The sequence below is a fragment of the Peromyscus maniculatus genome, chromosome 21, assembly GCF_049852395.1.
Source record: "Peromyscus maniculatus bairdii isolate BWxNUB_F1_BW_parent chromosome 21, HU_Pman_BW_mat_3.1, whole genome shotgun sequence".
NCBI classification, from domain to species: domain Eukaryota; kingdom Metazoa; phylum Chordata; class Mammalia; order Rodentia; family Cricetidae; genus Peromyscus; species Peromyscus maniculatus.
The window spans coordinates 427,479-449,559 of NC_134872.1; the positions used below are offsets into that span (position 1 = coordinate 427,479).

A 22,081-nucleotide genomic window follows, 5' to 3' on the forward strand; every position below is an offset into this window, starting at 1 on the left:
GCAAAATATTTTTTTTTCTGACAGCACTACTGATTGGCCCATATTTTCATCCACCTGTAACAACTGCTTTTCTGATACAAAGGGTAAGCACCACAGGTATAAGAAATGTGAACTTTATACCTAAGGTTCTGATATCCAGGACACAACCAACTAATTATTTGTTCACACACATTAATTAACGAAATTAATGTTGGATTAATGCATAGTTTCTATTGCATTTACTACATCTTTTTTCTCTCTAGCTGCTACCACAATTTCTAGTCTTAAAATGACTATGACAAACTTAACCACAAGGAGTGGGTTCCTTCTCATGGGATTCTCTGACAAACGTGAGCTACAGATTTTGCATGCCTCACTCTTCTTGGTGACATATCTATTGGGGATGGCAGGTAACTTCATCATTATCACCATCACAACACTGGACCCACAGCTCCAGTCCCCAATGTATTACTTCCTGAAGCATCTTTCCCTTCTGGACCTCTCATCCCTTTCTGTCACAGTTCCCCAGTCTATTGACAATTCCCTGATGGATAATGACTACATTTCATATGGCCAGTGTATTCTGCAAGTTTTCTTTTTCACATCATTGGCTGCAGCTGAGGTGTCCATTCTCACAGTGATGTCTTATGACCGCTATGTGGCCATCTGCCTCCCACTGCACTATGAGGTCATCATGGATCCCAGGAAGTGCATGTGGGCTGTGACAGCTGTGTGGCTAAGTGGAGGCATCTCAGGAACCTTGTACACAACAACTACATTCTCTATCAGATTCTGCAGGGACAAAATAATCCACCAGTTCTTCTGTGATGTCCCCCAGTTACTCAAGCTCTCCTGTTCTAATGATTACCTTGGAGTGATAGGAGTGTCTTCCTTACTGGCTGTGATGGCCTTTGCCTGCTTTATTGCTGTCACCCTCTCTTATGGCCAGATATTCTCCACAATTCTCAGGATACCCTCTGCTGAAGGTCGGTCTAAGGTCTTTTCCACCTGCCTACCCCACCTCTTTGTTTTCTCATTTTTTCTGATCACAGGTGCATGTGCACATCTAAAGCCAACTTCTGACTCACCAACTGCTTTAGATCTTCTTCTGTCTATCTTTTACACAGTACTGCCCCCAACACTCAACCCTGTAATATACAGTCTGAGGAATGAGGCCATGAAGACTGCCCTGAGGAAGGTGCTGCCAGGTAGACAGTTCACAGGGAAAAACTTCATATTTGCTCTGTCATAAGTATTTATGATATGTCATAAAACTGCACATATCATACTCAAAGAATGCTTCTGTCATTGGAACCCTTTGAGTTTTCATGTTAATGAAAAGGAAAAGTAGTTTTGAAAAATTGAACTATACTGTAAAACTATTATCATTGTAAATATTCTTCTCCTGATTTCTTTATCTAACTTATAGAATCCATTTTTTGTTCTTTCCAGTTAAGAGAAGCTATACATTCATAAACTACTCCTGATTTCTTTATCTAACTTATAGAATCCAATTTTTGTTCTTTCTAGTTAAGAGAAGCTAAACATTCATAAACTAATAATGTAGACTTAGTACACATTAACTTTTCAAATATCTATGTATATATGTATATATATGTGTATATATATATATATATATGTGTGTGTGTGTGTGTGTGTGTGTGTGTGTGTGTTGTACATGTATGTAAACACAACCAGTCATAGTAAATATTTTGAAAACCTATGCATGGCCAATACTACAACAGTAAGTAGAATAAATAATAATACCACTTACCTGTAAGCTCACTCACTAAGCAAGTCATAAATTTCAATTCAACCATTTTATTTTAAATGCTCATTCTAATTTTACATCTCTATACACAATTTTTGCATATTAGCATGAATGTACATGCCATTAATACATACACTTAAATGGCTTAACCAAAAAAACTTTCTTGAATTCATGTTGCTTAACATAATTTGTATTAAAATTCACTTTACTTTTCATCTGGCTTATCTGTGTTATTTATTTCCAGTTCTACCTTCTCATGGCTGAGGAAAATAATAGCCTTGGTGGCTGCAATGTTTATAATTCTGATTATGGCTTATGTTTTGAGTCCTTGTATTCCAAACTGAACTCTGGCCCTAAAATGCAACAATTTCTACATATAAGTGTTCTGCCTACATGCCAGTCATCCAGTTGCTAGCCCAACAGGATCTGAACTTGAACTGCAGTCTCTTTTCGAAGAATGGACAGGAGAGGAATGAATTTCATGATGAGGGACAGGGACCATGTTCCTCATTAGCCTATAAAAGTTTAAAAAAGAAGAGTCATCATCCTTCAATTCCTCTAAAATATTTCTGAGACAACAAATCTCATAGGGCAGTGGGAGGGAGTAAATAGAAACAGGAAAATAGCTAAGAAGGGGAGATTCTGATGCATCTTGTTTAACATATGAAATTCGATAACCTCAGAGGAAAACTGGAAACCTTCCTGGCTGAACAGAAAGAACATGTAATATGTAGGTGACCCCAAAAAGGCCACCAGAGCTCCTCCTTGATCTTTTTTGGAGCAAGAGCCCAGTCCTGTTCCAGCACATGTCCTAACTTGTTCTAGCAGTAGAGCATGAAGACCACGTTTGAATGAAAAAGGGCCATACACATTAAAACAAATTACACATGAACACACATGACCAGGTCTTGTGCTTGTTTGTGAAGGTTGTACCTTTCTTATATTTCATTTCTTTCCATTTCTTCATATTTTCATGTATCATCTTTTAAAATTACAATAAAACTTCATTAGTGTCATATACTGAAATCTTGTCGCTTGGCCAATAGTCCTTTTCTTTTTCTGTATGCACATTTTCAAAAGAATACAGACTTTAAACAGAATATATATTATTTCTAAATATTTAAACACTGCAGACAAGTTCATATTTAAAAAAATCATTAGTATATACTTTTTATTATTTATAAATGTTTGTCTTAATAATTTCCATTGATGTGAACAAGTGTATGTGTTATATTATAAAATGATCAATAAGGTCTTTGGCTATGAAATGATGAGAAGTCTGTTTTCAGATAATATATGAAAAATTTTTAATGACTACATACTTGTTAGCCAACCTTTTATCTCATTGCTTATTAATGGTATATTGTCAGTAACCCAAAGACAACTCGTGAGTATCTCAACCTAGTACATTTTATGTTAGAGTAGCAATAAATGTCTATTAAGGGGAAAATTCCTTGTCAAGAGAATAGAGTCCTCACCTTGGTAAAGACCTAAAATTCCTGTTTGGCAGGGCCAGTCAGCTGACTAAAGACACTTCCAGGAAGATCGTCTCAACCTCAAGCCATGCTGAAGAATTCGTGGAATAGTTATTCCCTTAATAAAATACTGTACTTTTCCTTTCTAGAACTCTTGTCCCCTAGCACAGCAGCTTACAGAACCACAGCCATGATGTTTTGTAATTCTGCCCAATTCCCTGAATTAGTCAGAAAAGCATACTTTTTTTTGTCTTCCTTCTCTGTTCTAAGCACACTTTCCCCAACGCTTTGGGCTTCCTTACTCTCTTTTAAAGTACCCAGTATGTCTGTTTTCACCATGTATCTGACCTCTATGCTGACCCTAATTGCATAACCTTTTCCTTCTCCTCCAGGCACTGGCTGAGATTCACAGTTGCCTGCCCTGGGCTGCTTTCTTTTAAACTCTAATAAGATTGTCTGTGAGCGACAGTGACGAGGCAGTCACTTGCTTGGGTTTACAACCAATGAGAAGGCAGAACAAAATACTTTAGATAGACGAACAGACAGGAAATAGAACCCTCATTTGGGAACTGGGACACCGCAGGCGGAAGGGTGAGATTTTAGCTCTGAGCTCTGACCTCTCGGCTTTCTCTTTTGAATAAAAGAAAAAAAAAAAAAAGATTGTCTGTGAGCTTCTATTTGGATCTGTTCTTAAATTTTTTATTAATGAGACTGAGAACCCTAAGAGTAGACCTTGAGTTCCCAGTATCATTTACATGTATGTAATTTGTTTGGCTTCATGTCATATGATAGAATTTCCTTTTCGGCCTCTTCAGTACATCATTGCAATTTCCTGTTGTGCACTGACCTGCATTATCAATTTTGAAATAAGCAAACTGCTAAGGAATTAATTATTCCAAATAAAGTCAATCATGTGAAATGCTTTCTTTCAGATAAATTGTCTAACGGTCTAAGAAAAGTAGAAAAAAGATACCAATTAAGAGAATTAACATAGTCAAAGTCAACATTAATGCAATAAATTTAAGAAAGAAATTATACTTTATTACTCATAAACCACTAGTCAGCCTTAGAATGCAATACCTGTCAATAATGATCTTATTTAAATATGATTGACACCCAGAAGTGACAGCGAACAAGTAGGACAATGTTATCAGACACTAGACAGGGTAACATTAGGGGTCTCTGCAAGCCAGAAGTTATCACTGTCACTTTCTCCAGTTCACTTTTGTTTATTACTTTATTTGTTAATTCATTCTCAATTTTACTTCTATGAATACATCTTCTATCCAGATAGTTGTTCAAGTCATGGTTCATTCCTACTACCCAAACCCCATATTCAGAAAATCAGTGCATTCTACTGATCACATCTCTCAATTTATAGACAGAGAATCATGACCTAACATAGACTTCACAATAAATTCTTAAATTCTTTCTAACTGAATTCAGTATATTTCCTCTGAATTAACATTGTCCATCAATCTTAAAAGGATGGATTTATTGTGTAAAGTACACTGTTTTCCCTTAAAATGTATAAATAAATAAACACTGGTGTTGCTATATATCCATAATCCACTACCCTAACTACATAAGTAGAACATTGTCTCCAATGAATGCACAAAGACTCCCATGTATCATGGAGCCTTCCATTCTTACACCCTCTAACCCAAGGAACATCTAATCTTCTTTTGTAATCTACATTTTTTCCATTTTCTTCACTGTATCCTGCATATTATATAGACTTTGCTACATTATCCTGCTGTGTGAAATCTGCTCCCTTTGATCTTTGTTTATTCCCCTGGGAGGAATGCCTCTCTTGCCCAAAGAATGATGCAACCAGGCATTTCCTTTCTCTAGCTTAGCACTTTCAAGAACATTATGCAAACAGCTTCTATTTGGCCTTGAAACTTTCTGCCTCCTAAACACATATAGTGAAAGAAATGAGAAGAGCCAGGAAGATCTCTGTGAGTTCAAGGGCCAGCCTGGTCTACAGAGTGAGATCCAGGACAGGCACCAAAACTACAAAGAGAAACCCTGTCTCAAACAAACAAACAAACAAACAAAAAGATGTAAAGGGAAATGAGTCATTAATGACCATTCACCAGCCTAATGAGCTGTAGCTGGAAAGTGTCTCTCCGGGTCCCAACAAGCCCCCACAGTCCCGCAGCCCACTTATAAAATAATCATTCAGAAGCTTATATTAATTAAAATTGTATGGCCTACTGGCTCAGGCTTCTTGCTAGCTAGATCTTACATCTTAAATTAACCCATAATTGTTATTTATGTTTAGCCATGTGGCATGGTACCTTTTCCCAGTTCTGCCTTCACATCTTGCTTCTGTGTCTGGCTGGCAACTCCTGACTCAGCCTTCCTGTTCCCAGCATTCTCCTCTCTGCTTATCCCGCCTATACTATATTTCCTGCCTGGCTACTGGCCAGTCAGTGTTTTATTTATCAACTAAATCAGAGCAACACACATTCACAGCAAAAAGAAAGACATCCCCAGTATTGAGCTAATGAGCATTTTGGAGTTGGGAGAACACTTAGTTGGCTCCATCCTATAAAGATCAAGCAAGCAACCACAAATAAAACCTGGTTTTTCTCTGACCTAAAACATAATAGCAAATTCCAGCCTCTTTCTGAATGAACTAACTGTGGGCTCAGAACATTGTTCCTCAAATTTAAAACCAGGTTCTCTTTCTTTGACAAGTCCTTTGCTTATAGTGTGTGGTCAGTAACTGTGCCAAGGCTACATATTAAGCCAAAAGATATGAACATTTAAATGCAATGAAGACCCAATAGAAAATCCTAAACATCCAATAATACTGAAAGCAAACAAATGAGACACATAGTATGAGAGTCACAGGTAATTATTTCTTTGCAACAGTGTTTTTGTCTTGATTTTGATCACAAATCCAGTAAATACAATCACATTTGGAAGAACAATGACCATATACATTATGGCTCTAGGCTCCATAATAAAGGAGTGACTGACTCACTGTAATGCCCATATTATTTGTTATGAAGGAGTCCGGTGTGACTTGGAAGACATCTTAGAATTTACAATCACAGCATCATTCATGTGCTACTAAATTTCAGTGCACTATACAAATGTACCCCAGGCCAAGGTTCAAGATCTTTTTATGAAGAACCCTTATTTTGTTTCTATTGATGACTTTGAACCAGAGAAATAGGCTTTTGGGGGGTGTTCTGTTTGTTTTGTTTTGTGGAAGGGAATACTAACTTCTATGGGAAAAAAAGGACAATCAGTGGCAAGGCCACATTTAACACAGTCAGCTGTAACTATTAGTTTCCTAGAACTAACCGTAAACTTTATGGTTGTAATCCTTTGGAGCCTAGCCATCAGGGGAACAACTAGTAAATACAGACACTTAAACATTAAGTGTTGAATAATGCTAAATAAAGACATTATTTCATAGATCATTTTTCTACTGAATTTCCTTCATTTTCCAGCTGCTACTATGAATTGTATTTTCAAAACAAACATAATCAAGTTCCTCCTCATGGAGTTCTCTGACAATCACAAGTTGCAGAACTTACATGCTTTGTTTTTCTTGATGACAGACCTATTGGACTCAGTAGGCAACCTCAGCATTATCAACATTGGACCAGCAGCTCTGGTCTCCAAAGTATTACTTCCTGAAGCACCTTTTCATTCTGAACCTCTCCTCCCTTTCTGTTATAGTTTCCACGTCTATTGGCAGTTCCCTGACAGGCAGTGGCTACATTTGATATGACCAGTTCATGCTTCAGGTGTTCTTCACAGCATTAGCCTGGAGTGAAGCAGCAATTCTCACAGTGATGTTATATGAGTTCTATGTGGCAATATGCCTTCCACTAAACTGAGGCCATCATGCTTTACTGGTGAATGTTGCCTGTGACAACTGTGTGATTAAGTGAAGCCCTCTCAGGAATACTGTGCCTAGTAACTACTTTCTCTGTCACATTCTCTAAGACCAAAATAATCCACCAGTTCTTCTGTAATGTCCCCAGTTACTCAAGTTATAGTGTTCTAATGATTACCTTGGTGTAATGGTAGCAACTGTTTTCATGTCTTAATAGCCTTTGCTACTTCATTGGGATCACCCTCCCTATATTTTCCACAGTTCTCAGTATGCCCTCTTCTGAAGGCTGGTCTGAGTTCTCTTCCACCTGCCTCCCCTATCTACTTATTGTCTCCAGGTTTTTTTCTCTCCGTAAACACCTGTGCATACCTAATGCTGACTGCAAGTTCTCCAACTACCTTTGACATCATGCTCTCTGTCTTTCATACAGTACTACTCCAACACTCAACCCTGTTGTATACAGACTGAGGAATGGGGCCAGAAGGAAGCTGTATGGAAGTTACTGTAAGGCGAATTCACTGAGGAATTCAGTTTTGTTCTGCTGCAAATGGCTGCCCACATAATGCATAAGGGATATTTTTATTCATTGAGATTCCTTCAAATAGTTCTAGCTTCTCACTTTTCTATAGATATACTGTATTTTATATAGCTGTTACCATTTCAGAGACTCTCTGTCAGATGGATAATGACTACATTTCATATGGCCAGTGTATTCTGCAAGTTTTCTTTTTCATATATTTTGGCTTCTGCTAAGGTGTCCATTCTCACAGTGATGTCCTATAACCGATATGTGGCCATATGCCTCCCACTGAACTATGAGATCATCATGGATCCCAGGAAGTGCATGTGGGCTGTGACAGGTGTGTGGTTAAGTGGAGGTATCTCAGGAACCTTGTACACAACAACTACATTCTCTATCAGATTCTGCAGGGACAAAATAATCCACCAGATCTTCTGTGACATCCCCCAGTTGCTCAAGCTCTCCTGCTCTAATGATTACCTTGGAGTGATGGGAGTGGCTGCCTTGATGGCTGTGATGCCTGCTTTATTGCTGTCACCCTCTCTTATGGCCAGATATTCTCCACCATTCTCATGATGCTCCCTCCCTCTGCTAAAGATCAGTCTCAGGTCTACTCTACCTGCCTGCAGGTGACCCTGACAGAGAAACAGCAGGTGACAATTGAAATTCAAGATGTCAGCCCACCCGGAGGAAAATCCCTGATGGATGATTCTCAGATAGGCAAGACCCCAAGACCACAGACTGCAGAATGTGTTTTGCTTCCACTGTGCCTTTACAGGTTTGCTGCTGCCATCTTTCTCTAGTGTCTGGTATGGTATGAATGGGTATGGGAGGATCCACACTGCCTATAATGAAGTATGTTTATCTCATGGATACATCCTGTTCTACTGGGCATTTTTACCTGTAGATTATTATGAAAATGATTTCTTCCTAAGATGTCCTATCTAATTGATAATAATGTTAGTCTAAATAGAGTTTTGATGATTAAAAGTATAAATAAGGAAGTGTCTCACAGCCAGAACACATGAGTTTCTCTTGAGGAGTCACATAGACTGTGGCTTAGATTAATGATTAAGAAAAACGATTGACTGCAGAGACAACTGAACCAAGCTCATAGGAACTTACAAACTTTAGATCAACAGCTGTGGAGCCTGCATTGAACCAACTGGGCCCTCTGCATATGGGAGACAGTTGTATAACTGGGTCTGTTTGAGTGGCCCCTGGCAGTGAGATCAGGATCTATCCTTGGTGCATGAGCTGGCTTTCTGGATTCAATTGCTTATGTGGGATGCCTTGCACAGCTGTGATGCATGGGGAGGGGCTTGGTCCTACCTCAACTGAATGTACCAGACTTTGCTGATACCCTATGGGAGCCCTAGCTCTTTTGGAGGAGGAAGTGGGGCAGGGTGAGTCAGAAGGGAGCCTGGGGGGGGGGGAGCAGGAGGAGGAATGAATGTGGGATCTGTGGTTAGTATGTAAAATGAATTTTAAAATTTCTTAAATAAATGAAAAAAAGAAAAGGAAGAACAATTGAGTCCCAGTAGTCCAGCTAGTTTAAATTCTTTTAATCTTAATGTTGGGAGATGTGTTTACAGGTTTTGGAGTGCATCATAGTTGAAACAAAGCTTTGAAAATAGCTTAAGTTTGACTAGATGTTTTAGATAAATAGCTTTGAGGTGAAAAAACAAAGAATACAGTCTAAAATTTTAGAAAAGCACATAGTTGAATGAGAAACTCATTATGGTCAGTGGACAAGAACAAATCCCAATTATTATTAGCTGATGTGACTTTCTTGCTAGTATTGGTTGATGATCAAAGGTGATGATTAATTCCTTGTACCCATTTTTGTCCTCAATCTCCTAATATAAGAAACTTATACACCCTAAAGATTTAAAGTAAAACTGCCTGAATGTTTTTAATGTATAAAATTTTAAGTTTATGATTCCTTTCAGATTCCTTATAAGGTTACCTTTCAAGATAACTAATAAAGTGATTGGTCCTTTCTTTGTAACTGCAATATGCAGCCTGTCAGTAAAAGAATATCTTGCTTCCTTATACTCGTTTAATCTATAAAAAGTTGTTTGAGGGTTAATGTACATGGGTTCTTGGGAATAATGTGTTTTTCACCTACAGTACATAAAGTGTTTAATCATGTAAGGGTATGGAACACATGCTGTTTTTTGCTAATATTCATTGTAATCATTCGCTTGAAAAACAGAATACAACCACATTGTAATTTTTATATAGCCTGAAAGATTTTGCTGGGGTATATTAGCTGTAAGGGAAAGAGTAAAGACAGAGTTAAAATAAGATAGAAGGAAAACATCAAGAATAGGAGAGTTAGAAGAAAAACATCAAGAATAAAAATAGAGTGAGAGTGAAAATATCAAGAGTTAAAAGGCTTTAGAAAGAAAACATCAAGAGTGAGAGAATAAGGAAGAAAAAAGATAGAATAAGAAGGAAAATATCAAGAATGAAAGAATTAGGAGGAAAACATTACAAGAGTTAGAAGGAAAATATCAAGAGAAACAGAAGGGACATTTCTGGATAGAGATAAGAAAAGAGAATACAGAATACATAATTAGAATATAAAAGAAGAATAAAGAAAAGGTCTGAAGGACCCATCAAGAGAGAGTGGGAATATTTTTATCCCCTCAGATAAAAAAAATCTTAGTACATTCTGACTCCATGGATTCCCTCTGAGCCCTTGTTGTTGGAGGCTTATCTCTAGACAATATTTGCCTGCCCCAACACTATTCTCTCTCTCTCTCTCTCTCTCTCTCTCTCTCTCTCTCTCTCTCTCTCTCTGTTCATGGGTACCCGTGCAAATTTAAAACCAAACTGAAACTCAACAACTGTTTGTGACATCATGCTATCTTGTACATAATAGTATCTCCAACACTTAAACTTGAATATGCAGTCTGAGGAATAAGGCTATGAGGGAAGCTCTAAAGAAGTTCCTCTGGGGTGCAGAACTTACTGGTACAGCACCACCATCTTGGCTTGAGTATCTGCCTTCATCATACATAAAAATCATTTTTAATTGTAATTCCTTCAATTTGTAATGTTAATGAAAATGATTGACATTATCCTGTAAATAAAGTATTTCGTATAGCTGTCTTTATGGAAACACTTTATTTGATAAAGAATGCCAAAGTCTTTGAAGTAATTTTTGCTTTTCAAGTTCAAATAAACAACAATTATCTACCAAGATATGCACAGGTCTTCCTAATGTACCCATCACACATAACACACAGGCACATGCTCGTACATATCAACAGTCACAGCATATGCTTTGAAAATCTGCCCATGAACAATATTACAGTAATAAGAAAAAGTGATGCTGCACATAAACACATACATGCACCAAAGAATTCATCAGGGCCACTGGAACATTCAACTTCAAGTACTCATTTCAATTGTTATCTAGTTATAAATAAGTTATATATATTTATATATTTATAAGTTATAAATATTAGAACAAATTTGTATGTCTTGCTATATATTCCTACATAGATTAGCTATAATGTCTGTTGAATGCATAATATTTAATGAATTTCTTGTTGGAAAACATTCAACTCTTCAACTATTTAAATTCTTTTATTTTTAATTTATTATTCTTTATGTTACTGTGAAGTTTTTCTTTTCTTCATAATTATAAAGAGTTGTTGAGTCATGCTGTACAAAATGTTAAATTAGCTTAATTTTAGAAAAAGCCAAGATCCACTTGAGTTTTATGGTAATCATAGTAAATTTAAAGAAAATTGACAGCTTATCAATATTAAAACTTCTGAATTTGGGTGGTGGTTTGAATAAAATGAATAAACCTGTGGTGGTTTGAATAAAAATGGACCCCATAGGCCCATAAAGAATGCTACTATTAGGAGTTGTGGCCTTTTTTGAAGTAGGTGTGGCCTTGTTGGAGTAAGTGGTCACTGGGGGTAGGCTTTGAGGTCTCAGATGCTCAAACTATACCCAGTGTGTAACCGTCACTTCCTGCTGCCTGCTGATCCCGATGTAACCTTTCAGCTCTTTTCCAGCACCAAGTCGGCCTGTATGCTGCTATGCTTCCTGCCATGGTAATGGTCGAAACCTCTGAAACTGTAAGCCAGCCCCAATTAAACGTTTTCTTTTATGAGTTGCCATGGTCATTGTGTATCTTCACACAATAAAACCCTAACACAACACCCAAAACTCAAATTTATTTTTCCTTTATCATCAAAATGTTATTATCAATACAAAGATTTCGAAAGTATTTTATTAGATTCATACCTACATGCTAAAAGATGTGGAAAGACATTCAGGGGAGAGTTAGTTTTCTTTTTTCTTAATATACTGTGAATTGAAATATAATTACATCACTTTCACCCTCCTTTCTTTCCTCCAGCCCTACCCAAATATCTTCCCTCAAACCTCTCCCATGCCCTCCAACTCTCAAGACCTAGCCCAAAATATAAAATTCTGGAACAGGAGGATCAAGTAGAGATGGGGAGGAGAGTGGAAGTTGAGGGAGGGAATACAGGGAGAGACAGCTAAAATTAAGGAACGTTTAAGGGGAAGTATGGAAACCTAATACAATAGAAGCTTCCAAAAAATACATATATGAAGGCAATCTAAATGAAATCATCAAATATTAGGGAAAACAAACCCCCAGCTGACCATCTATTGTCACCAACTTAAGCTTCCAGTACTGGGGTTGAGTTGTTGGCAAAAGGGGTCTCATGGGAATCCCCATATAACCCAGGCTGTTGCCAAGACAATAGGTTGCTTTCCACAAATGGACAACAAAGCCCCATTGCTGAAGACAACACCTATACACCTCACTGAACATGGAGAAATCAAGCTGGTGCCTTCACAGAGTCTTCACCCATATATACTAGAGTTTTTGGTACAGGGAGGTACTCTGATTGCTACCAAAAGAGAAGTATAAACACCAGGCTAGCCACAAAACCTTTGATCTACAATGGTGTCCTTCCTGCAAGATATATTAGGGCGATGGTAGCACAAAGTTTGTGAAAATAACCAACCAATATCTGATTTGACTTAAGACTCTCTCCACATAATGAAATCCGTACCTGACACTGCTTGTTTGACTGAAAACTAAGAATCTAGGGAAAAACCAAATACTAGTTTAAAAAAAAGATAATAAAAACAAGACAAACAGTGATAAAATGACTCCTAGTTATAGGGGCCATCATCATTGCTTAGCCATCATCAGAGAGCCTTCCTCTTGGAGCAGATGGACACTAATATAGAGACCCACTGTCAGACATTATGCACAGAGTGTGAGATTTTGGAACACCCAACCCTAATTGGGATGTCTCTATCAAATCTTTCCCCTCAGAGCTTAGGGAACCACACAGAAGAGGAGGGAGAAAGAGCTTGAGAGCCAGAGGGAATAAAGGATACGGAGAAAACAAACCCTCTAATCAACATGAGCAAAATTCATATGAACTCACAGAGACTGAAGCAGCATGTGCAAGACCTGTACCTGACTGTACCAGATCCTCTGTGTATAGATTATGGCTTCCAGTTTAGTGTTTTTGTGGGATTCCTAAGTATGTCAACAATGGGTCTCTGATTCTTGTGCCTTCTATTGGACTCTCTTCCTTCTGTTTGTTGGTCTGTCCAACATGATGTGAGAGTTTTTGTTTTATTATATTTTGTTTTGTTATATTTTATTATTATCTCAAAGATGAAAAGTCTGTTCTTTCCTAATGAGAAAGGGGGTGGTTACAGATTGGAGGGGAGGTGGAGAAGAACTGGGGGAAGTAGGGAGATTGTAATCAGGATATATCATATGAAAAAATACTGTATTTTCAATGAAAGCAAATAATACCAAAAGAAAGAAATTCTTTATGTTGGCAATGCAGTAGGAAGTGAGGCTGGGAGCATCATACAAGAGCATGGTAATTTTATAAAAAAAAAAAACTTGACAATATTTGATACTTATACATTTCTTCAGTACTAAACCCATCTCTCTTAATTGCATTTTATTGAAAAATAATGGTAGAAATGCCATGTCTACAAAATTGATCTTCTAATATTTGTTGTATTGTCTAATCACATTTACTAAAAACACAGCAATGAATTTTTGTGGAAGTGTTATTGAGTCTTAAAGCCCAGTCACAAATCCTGTTTATAATGGGGACAAGCTGAAAAACAACTGGTTACAAATAGACAGTAAAAACACATTTTTAAGATTTCATAATCTTAAGTGAAATTTACTGCAAACTGTGATTTACTTTGAGAGAAATGCCATGTGGCTTTTTTAATATAGTGAGTATATAAACATTATATTTAGCCCATATAGAGCCCAAATTAAATATTGGCAGCAATGATATAAATCATGAATTGGATAGTCATTATTTATGGAAATGTTACTATCTATAAAACATACTTAAGGTAATGCAAATTATCTAAACAATAATGTGAGCTTTCTCATTTTTTAATTACTGAAGAAATGTTAATGATAAATGTTAACTGGGCCCCCTTGTGAAGGTTGTGTAGATATATTTTAAGATGCCCTGTTCCATGTTTTTATGATACTGAGTTGTCATAATGAATGTACAATGTAGCTGTTTGAAATCTAGAATTCCATATATAGACATCAATTTCACAGGAAAAGATGAAAATTAGAATAAGTTTTCCAGAACAATTGACATTTGAGAATCAATTATTTTTATGAATGACTAAATTTTCCTGTTAGTCCCTCACAAAGGCTCAATTCAGCTACTCAGTGGCTCTCCACTTATGGTGTGCAGACCATCACAAGCAATTCTCCTAGGAGCCTGTCAGACATGCAGTTTCCTTGAAGTCTCCTGAGACCTCCAAGTCAGAGCTGCTGCTGGGTGTGGGGTAGAGACTCTCTGGTAGCTTTGTGGATATTTCAAGGACTCTAAGTCCCAGTAGGCAAAGAATGAGAGAAAATGAGGTGATTTTGTCATTAAGTTCAGGCTTCCAATTTTAATGATCCAGCCTCCCCCACTCTACCTCAAAATGGAAATGACCTCCCCAAAGGGAAACTATGTTTGATTTTTCGTTGATGCTTTTGGCTTTAAGCCTGAAGACAGTGATCAGGCTTCATAGGATGTTGACCAGTTTGGAGAACTGCCCATACACAAGCACAACTGTGGTAAGTTTTCCGTACTGAGATGAGAGATTTTATAGAAATTCTGACAGCACTTCATAATATTGCCAAGATAAGATTGTCATTGTAGCCAGAGAGGAAGCTCACCTCCCTGAAATGAGCAGATTAATAAAATTAATAAATCAATAATTAAAGGATATTTATTAATGGATTAATAAATCTATAGATTTAATTTAAAAACTTATCACAAGAAGATATCATTAAAAGAAATGTTATATTGGGAAAGACAAATGTTTTACATGTTCATTTATGAGAAACTTCTGTAAAACATTTCTTCTAATGTTCAGTTTTAAGGCTATTCTCCCAATATACCTGTGTTGATTTCACTCATATTTATAGACATTACAGGAAAGAAGCCATGTGAATTCCAAGTAACTCACATCTTAATTCTTACTTTAATATTCTGAAAATATTTTCTGATAAAAATAAAGATTAAAATATTTACCTCTGGGCTGGAGAGATGGCTCAGCAGTTAAGTGTACTGGCTGCTCTTCCAGAGATCCTGAGTTCAATTCCCAGCCATCACATGGCAGCTCATAACTGTCTATAATTATATTTCCAGTGATTCTGGTACCCTCACACCAACATACATGCAGGCAAAATACCAATGCACATAAACATAAATAAAATCTTTTTAAAAATACCCCCAAAAAGAAGAGGAAGAGGAAGAGAAAAGGAAGAGGAAGAAGGAGAAGAAGAAGAAGAAACTGCTTTGTTTGAATAAGGACCCATTTAGGATGGACTCTAGCATGGTATTTGTTTTGTAAAAATGAATTCCCGCCACATTCATTTTGTGTTCTTTGTCTGCTGGTAGCTATGTGTATAACTGTGGCAGATTAAAGTGTAAATTGAACCAAAATAAAAATCATACACATACTATAATGTACCATTTCAAGAAAACAGCACCACAGAAAAGAGAAGCTATGTTAGAAATAAAATCTCCAATCTGCCTTGATTTTCATTTCATGGTTTGAAAAAAGAAAATCAGTTAATATGAGAAAATTCTAAATATACTGAATTGTGATTCCAATAAACAGAACAAGAGGTAAGAAGCTTTCAAAAGTGGCTGATAAAGTGAAAATCAAATATTTAGTTTATATATATATATATGGTGGCTTCTCCCTTTTCTCTGTCTCCCTGTTGTTTTGACAGGATCTCACTGTGTAGCTCAGGCAGATCTTGAAGTCATGATTTGCTGCCATAGCCTACTTGTGCCTGATAGCAGGTTTGTGCCACCTGGCTTAGAACTAACAGCCATTTCATAGTAATCTAAACTGAATGAACTGCCAGGAAGTATGATACAGAAATGGAATGTTCAGATATTAGGTTCACTGCTTACAAAATGAAGATGTGAGAGATAGGAATGAATCTGTGCTGTCACTAGGAGAAACACATTAGCTGGGGAAAAACTATTCTCAGATTTATGATTTATAGAACAAAATGCTGCCCCAAAGGCTTAGGAGTCTCCCAAATACCAGTTTGAAGTTGATGATAAGCCATTGCATAAAGAGATTTCACCATATTTGAACAATGCCAGAGAAGACTGATCATTTGTCATGGTAGCTGCTGAAACTCACAGACAGAAGATGGCAATCCTTGAAAATCACAAATCAGCCTCATGTCCCAATAATATTTTGGTAAGAGAGAATGGTTGGCTAACTCCTTCTCACAAAGATTGGCAGTGGACCATGAAGGAAACCTGGTTTTTCTCTGAGCAGTAAGTGAAGTAATTGGGTAAAACAAACCAAGCTTCAAGTTCAGAAATTGTATTTCCTCTACAGAACTATTCATTTACTACTAAAATACAATACTACAAAAAAGTATCCCAGCCAGAGATCAAAATGTTTTTATTATTTATTTTTTTAATTGGTAAGTTCAGAGGAGGGCACTGGATCCCATGAAGCTGGGAATATAGGTTGCTGTGAGACACCTGACATGGGTGCTTGGATCAGAACTCAGGTTCTAGGGAAGAGCAACAAATACTCTTAACCATTGAGTGTAGTCAGAACATTTTCCTGTGTCCCCCACCTGGTCCACAGCCACTCAGACTCAAATACACAGAGGCTTATATTAATTAAAACTGCTTGGTCAATAGCTCAGGCTAACTGTTGACTAGCTCTTACACTTAAATCCAGCCATTTCTGTTAATCTATATGTCTCCACATTTTCTGTGATTTATCTATATGCCATTTCATGCTTCTCCCTTGATGGTGGGCAGACAACTACCGACTCAGCCTTCCTGTTGCCAGAATTCTCATTGTCTGCTTATCTAGTCTATACTTCCTGCCTGGCTACTGGCCAATCAGCATTTTATTAAACCAGTGTACAAAAGCATCTGCCCCTCCTGTGATCAAAATTTTTTAGTCAAAATCTCATCATTTTTATTTATATTGATAGCTTGAAAATAAAGCAATAGGGTTGGCCTGTGAATAGGAAATGGGGATTTTTTTTTTAATATGGAGCAAAATATTTTTTTCTCTGATACCACCAATTGTTGGACCACATTTTCAACCACCTGTAACAACTGCTTTTCTGATACAAACTAGAAGTACCACAGGTGTTAAAATCATAAACTTTATACCTAACATTCTCCTATCCAGGACACACATGACAAATTATGTGTTCACACGTTAACTACTGAAATAAGCAGTGTTGGATGAATGCATAATTTCTTTCTCTACATTTACTATATCTTTTTATCTGTAGCTGCTACCACAATTCTAGTCTCAAAATGACTGGGACAAACAAAACCACAGGGAGTGGTTTCCTTCTCCTGGGATTCTCTGACAAACATGAACTGCAGATTTTGCATGCCTCACTCTTCTTGGTGACATATCTATTGGGGATGGCAGGTAACTTCATCATTATCACCATCACAACACTGGACCCACAGCTCCAGTCCCCAATGTATTACTTCCTGAAGCATCTTTCCCTTCTGGACCTCTCATCTCTTTCTGTCACAGTTCCCCAGTCTATTGACAATTCCCTGATGGATAATGACTACATTTCATATGGCCAGTGTATTCTGCAAGTTTTCTTTTTCACATCATTGGCTTCTGCTGAGGTGTCCATTCTCACAGTGATGTCTTATGATCGCTATGTGGCCATCTGCCTCCCACTGCACTATGAGGTCATCATGGATCCCAGGAAGTGCATGTGGGCTGTGACAGCTGTGTGGCTAAGTGGAGGCATCTCAGGAACCTTGTACACAACAACTACATTCTCTATCAGATTCTGCAGGGACAAAATAATACACCAGTTCTTCTGTGATGTTCCCCAGTTACTCAAGCTCTCCTGCTCTAATGATTACCTTGGAGTGTTGGGAGTGGCTGCCTTCATGGCTGTAATGGCCTTTGCCTGCTTTATTGCTGTCACCCTCTCTTATGGCCAGATATTCTCCACAATTCTCAGGATACCCTCTGCTGAAGGTCGGTCTAAGGTCTTTTCCACCTGCCTACCCCACCTCTTTGTTTTCTCATTTTTTCTGATCACAGGTGCATGCGCCTATCTAAAGCCAACTTCTGACTCACCAACTGCTTTAGATCTTCTTCTGTCTATCTTTTACACAGTACTGCCCCCAACACTCAACCCTGTAATATACAGTCTGAGAAATGAGGCCATGAAGACTGCTCTGAGAAAGGTGCTGTCAGGTAGACAGTTCACAGGGAAAAACTTCATATTTGCTTTGTCATAAATACTGCACATATCACACTGAAAGAATGCTTCTGTCATTGGAACCCTTTGAGTTTTCATATTAATAAAAAGGAAAAGAAGTTTTGAAAAATTGAACTATACTGTAAAACTATTATCATTAGCCGGGCGGTGGTGGTGCACGCCTTTAATCCCAGCACTCAGGAGGCAGAGCCAGGTGGATCTCTGTGAGTTCAAGGCCAGCCTGGGCTACCAAGTGAGTTCCAGGAAAGGCGCAAAGCTACACAAGAAACCCTGTCTCGAAAAACCAAAAAAACAAACAACAACAACAAAAAAACTATTATCATTGTAAATATTCTTCTCCTGATTTCTTTATCTAACTTATAGAATTCATTTTTTGTTCTTTCCAGTTAAGAGAAGCTAAACATTCATAAACTAATAATGTAGACTTAGTACACATTAACTTTTCTAATACATATATCAATAAGTACATGTATGTAAACACAACCAGTCATAGTAAATATTTTAAAAACCTATGCATGGCCAATACTACAACAGTAAGTAAAATACATAATAATACCATTTACCTGTAAGCTCACTCACTAAGCAAGTCATAACTTTCAATTCAACCATTTTATTTTAAATGCCCATTCTAATTTTACCTCTCCATATACAAATTTTGCATATTAGCATGAATGTGCATATCATTAATATATACACTTAAATGATTCAACCAAAAAAACTCTCTTGAATTCATGTTGCTCAGTGTAGTTTGTTTTAAAATTCACTTTACTTTTCAACTGGCTTATCTGTGTTATTTATTTCCAGTTCTACCAAAGTGGCTCCAATGTTTATAATTCTGATTATGGCTTATATTTTGAGTCCTTGTATTCCAAACTAAACTCTGGCCCTAAAATGCAACAATTTCTAAGTGTTTTGTCTACATAGCAGTCATCCAATTGCTAGTCCAACAGGACCTGAACTTGAACTGGAGTCTCCTTTTAGAAGAATGAACAGGAGGGGAATGAGTTTCATGATGAGGGACAGGGAACATGTTCCTCATTAGCCTGTAAAAGTTTACAAAAGAAGATTCATCGTCCTTCAATTCCTCTAAAATATTTCTGAGAACAAATCTCATAGGGCAATGGGAGAGAGTAAACAGAAATGGGAAAATAGCTAAGAAGGGGAGATACTGATGCATTATGATTAATATATGAAATTAAATAACCTCAGAGGAAACCTGGAAACCTTCCTAGCTGAACAGAAAAAACATATAATATATAGGTGACCCAAAAAGGGCCACCAGAGCTCCTCCTTGCTCTTTTTTTGGAGTAAGAGCCCAGTTCTGAACACACACGACCAGGTCTGGTGCTTGTTTGTGAAGGTTGTGCCTTTCTTTCTTTCATTTTTTTCTTTCACTTCATATTTTCATGTATTGCTATTTAAAATTGCAATAAAACTTAATTAGTGCCCTATCCTGAAATCTTATTGCTTGGCCAATAGTCCTTTTCTTTTTCTGTATGCACATTTACAAGAGAGTACATAATTTAAACAGACTATGTACTATTTCTAAGCATTTAAACATGTAGACAAGTACATCTTTTAGAAATACCATCAATGTATACTCATTAGAATATACATTATATTATTATTATTATTATTATTCATAAATAACTTACTTGGTATTTCCCATTGATGTGAATAAGCATATGTGTTGTATTATAAAATGATCAATAAGGTCTTTGGCTATGAAATGATGAGAAGTCTGATTTCAAAGACAACTTGTAAGCATCTGAATCTATGAGCATTTTATGTCAGAATAGCAATAAAGGTCTATTAAGGGGAAATTGCTGGTCAAGAGAACAGAATCTTCAGCCTGGGTCAAGACCTAACATTCCTGTTGGGCAGTGTCAATCACCTGACCAAAGACATGTCTAGGAAGGTGTGCTCAACCTGAAGTCATGCTGAAGATATTGGTGGAATAGTTATTTCCTTAGTAAAATATTGTACTTTTCCTCCCTAGAACTCTTGTCCCACAGCACAGTAACTTACAGAGCCCAAACCATGAATTTTAAGTCTGCCCAATTTTCTGAAATAGTCAGAAAAACATACTTTTTACTTGCCTGCTTTCCTTCTCTGTTCTAAGCATGCATTCCCCGGTGCTTTGGGCTTTCTTACTCTTTTTTAAAGTCCCCCTCCCCAATGTGTGGCTCCTTTCACCATGTGTCTGACCTCTATGCTGACTCTAACTGCATAGCTTTTTTTTCACCTCTGTTCTCCTCCAGGTATTAACTGAGATTCACAGTTGCCTGCCCTGGGGTGTTTTCTTTAAATTCTAATAAGATTTCTTTGAGCTTACATTTGGATCTGTTCTTAATTCTTTTAATAATGAGACTGATAACCCCAAGAGAGGATCCCGAGTTCCCAGTATCATTTCTATGTTTGTAATTTCTCTGGATTTGTGTCATATGGTAGAATTTACTTTTCTGCCTCTTCAGTGCCTTGTGTGCATTATAAGTTTTGGATGAAGTAAACTGCTAGGAAATTAATTATTCAAAATAACCTCATTCATAAAAATGCTTTCTTTTGCCGGGCGGTGGTGGCGCACGCCTTTAATCCCAGCACTCGGGAGGCAGAGCCAGGTGGATCTCTGTGAGTTCGAGGCCAGCCTAGTCTCCAAAGTGAGTTCCAGGAAAGGCGCAAAGCTACACAGAGAAACCCTGTCTCGAAAAACCAAAAAAAAAAAAAAAAAAAATGCTTTCTTTCAGAGAAATTTTTCTAAAGGCCCAAGGAAAAGAAGGAAAAAATGATACCAATTAAGAGAATTAACATAGTCAAAGTCAACATTATACAATAAATTTAGGAAAGAAATTATACTTGGTTGCTTATAAACCACTAGGCAGCCTTAGAATGTAATACTTGTCAAAAATGTCTCATTCAAATAGGATTGACACCCAGAAATGACGGTGAACAAGTAGAACAATGTTATTAGACACTATACAGGGTAACTTTAGGGGTCTCTGCAAGCCAGAAGTTATCACTGGCAGTTGTTCCTGTTTACTTTTTGCTTATTATCTTGTTATTTCATCCTCAATTTTATATCCATGAATACATCTTCTATCCAGACAGTTGTTCAAGTCATGGTTCCTTCCTACTACCCAAACCCTGTATTCAGAAAGTCAATGCATTCTATTGATCACATCTCGCAATTTATAGACATCATGGAGGTACAGAAAGTCATGGTCTTACATAGACCTCAAAGTAAATTCCTAAATTCTTTCTATTCTGAATTCAGTGCATTTCCTCTGAGTTAACATTGTCCATCAACCCTATAAGAATGGATTTATTGTATAAAGTGCATTGTGTTCAATTAAAGGATATAAATAAGTAAATGAACACTGGCTACATATCTATAAAACCACTGTTCACAATTACACAATATTTAGAACATTATCTCCAACTCAAAAAGAGTCCCATGTATCATAGGGCCTTCCATTCCCACACCTTCTAACCCCAAGAAACATTTAATCTTCTTTTATAATCTACATTTTTTCCATTTTCTACACTGTATCCTGCATTTTATATAGACTTTCCTACATTATCCTGCTATGTGAAATCTGGTCCCTTAGTTCTTTGTATATTTCTCTAGGAGGAATACCTCTCCTGCTCAAGG

At 37.1% G+C, this 22,081-nt stretch overlaps 2 protein-coding genes and 1 pseudogene across 2 annotated transcripts; all 3 read left to right on the plus strand.

The window, feature by feature from the left end:
- The first annotated feature begins 268 nt into the window (after nt 1–268).
- LOC102912436 (olfactory receptor 14J1-like) lies at nt 269–1,231 on the plus strand. Its single transcript, XM_006996863.3, has one exon. The coding sequence runs from the start codon at nt 269–271 to the stop codon at nt 1,229–1,231; it is 963 nt and encodes a 320-aa protein (XP_006996925.3).
- A 5,472-nt stretch (nt 1,232–6,703) lies between these two features.
- On the plus strand, nt 6,704–8,410 carry LOC102912112 (olfactory receptor 14J1-like; annotated as a pseudogene).
- Nucleotides 8,411–17,488: 9,078 nt separating this feature from the next.
- On the plus strand, nt 17,489–18,451 carry LOC102911794 (olfactory receptor 14J1-like). The gene has a single exon (XM_006996862.3). It carries the CDS (start codon nt 17,489–17,491, stop codon nt 18,449–18,451), a length of 963 nt encoding a protein of 320 aa, XP_006996924.3.
- Nucleotides 18,452–22,081: the final 3,630 nt, after the last annotated feature.

Bases quoted from the DNA above. Each gene is read 5' to 3' on its own strand.
- LOC102912436 (XM_006996863.3), top strand. From the start codon at position 269: ATGACTATGACAAACTTAACCACAAGGAGTGGGTTCCTTCTCATGGGA.
- LOC102911794 (XM_006996862.3), top strand. From the start codon at position 17,489: ATGACTGGGACAAACAAAACCACAGGGAGTGGTTTCCTTCTCCTGGGA.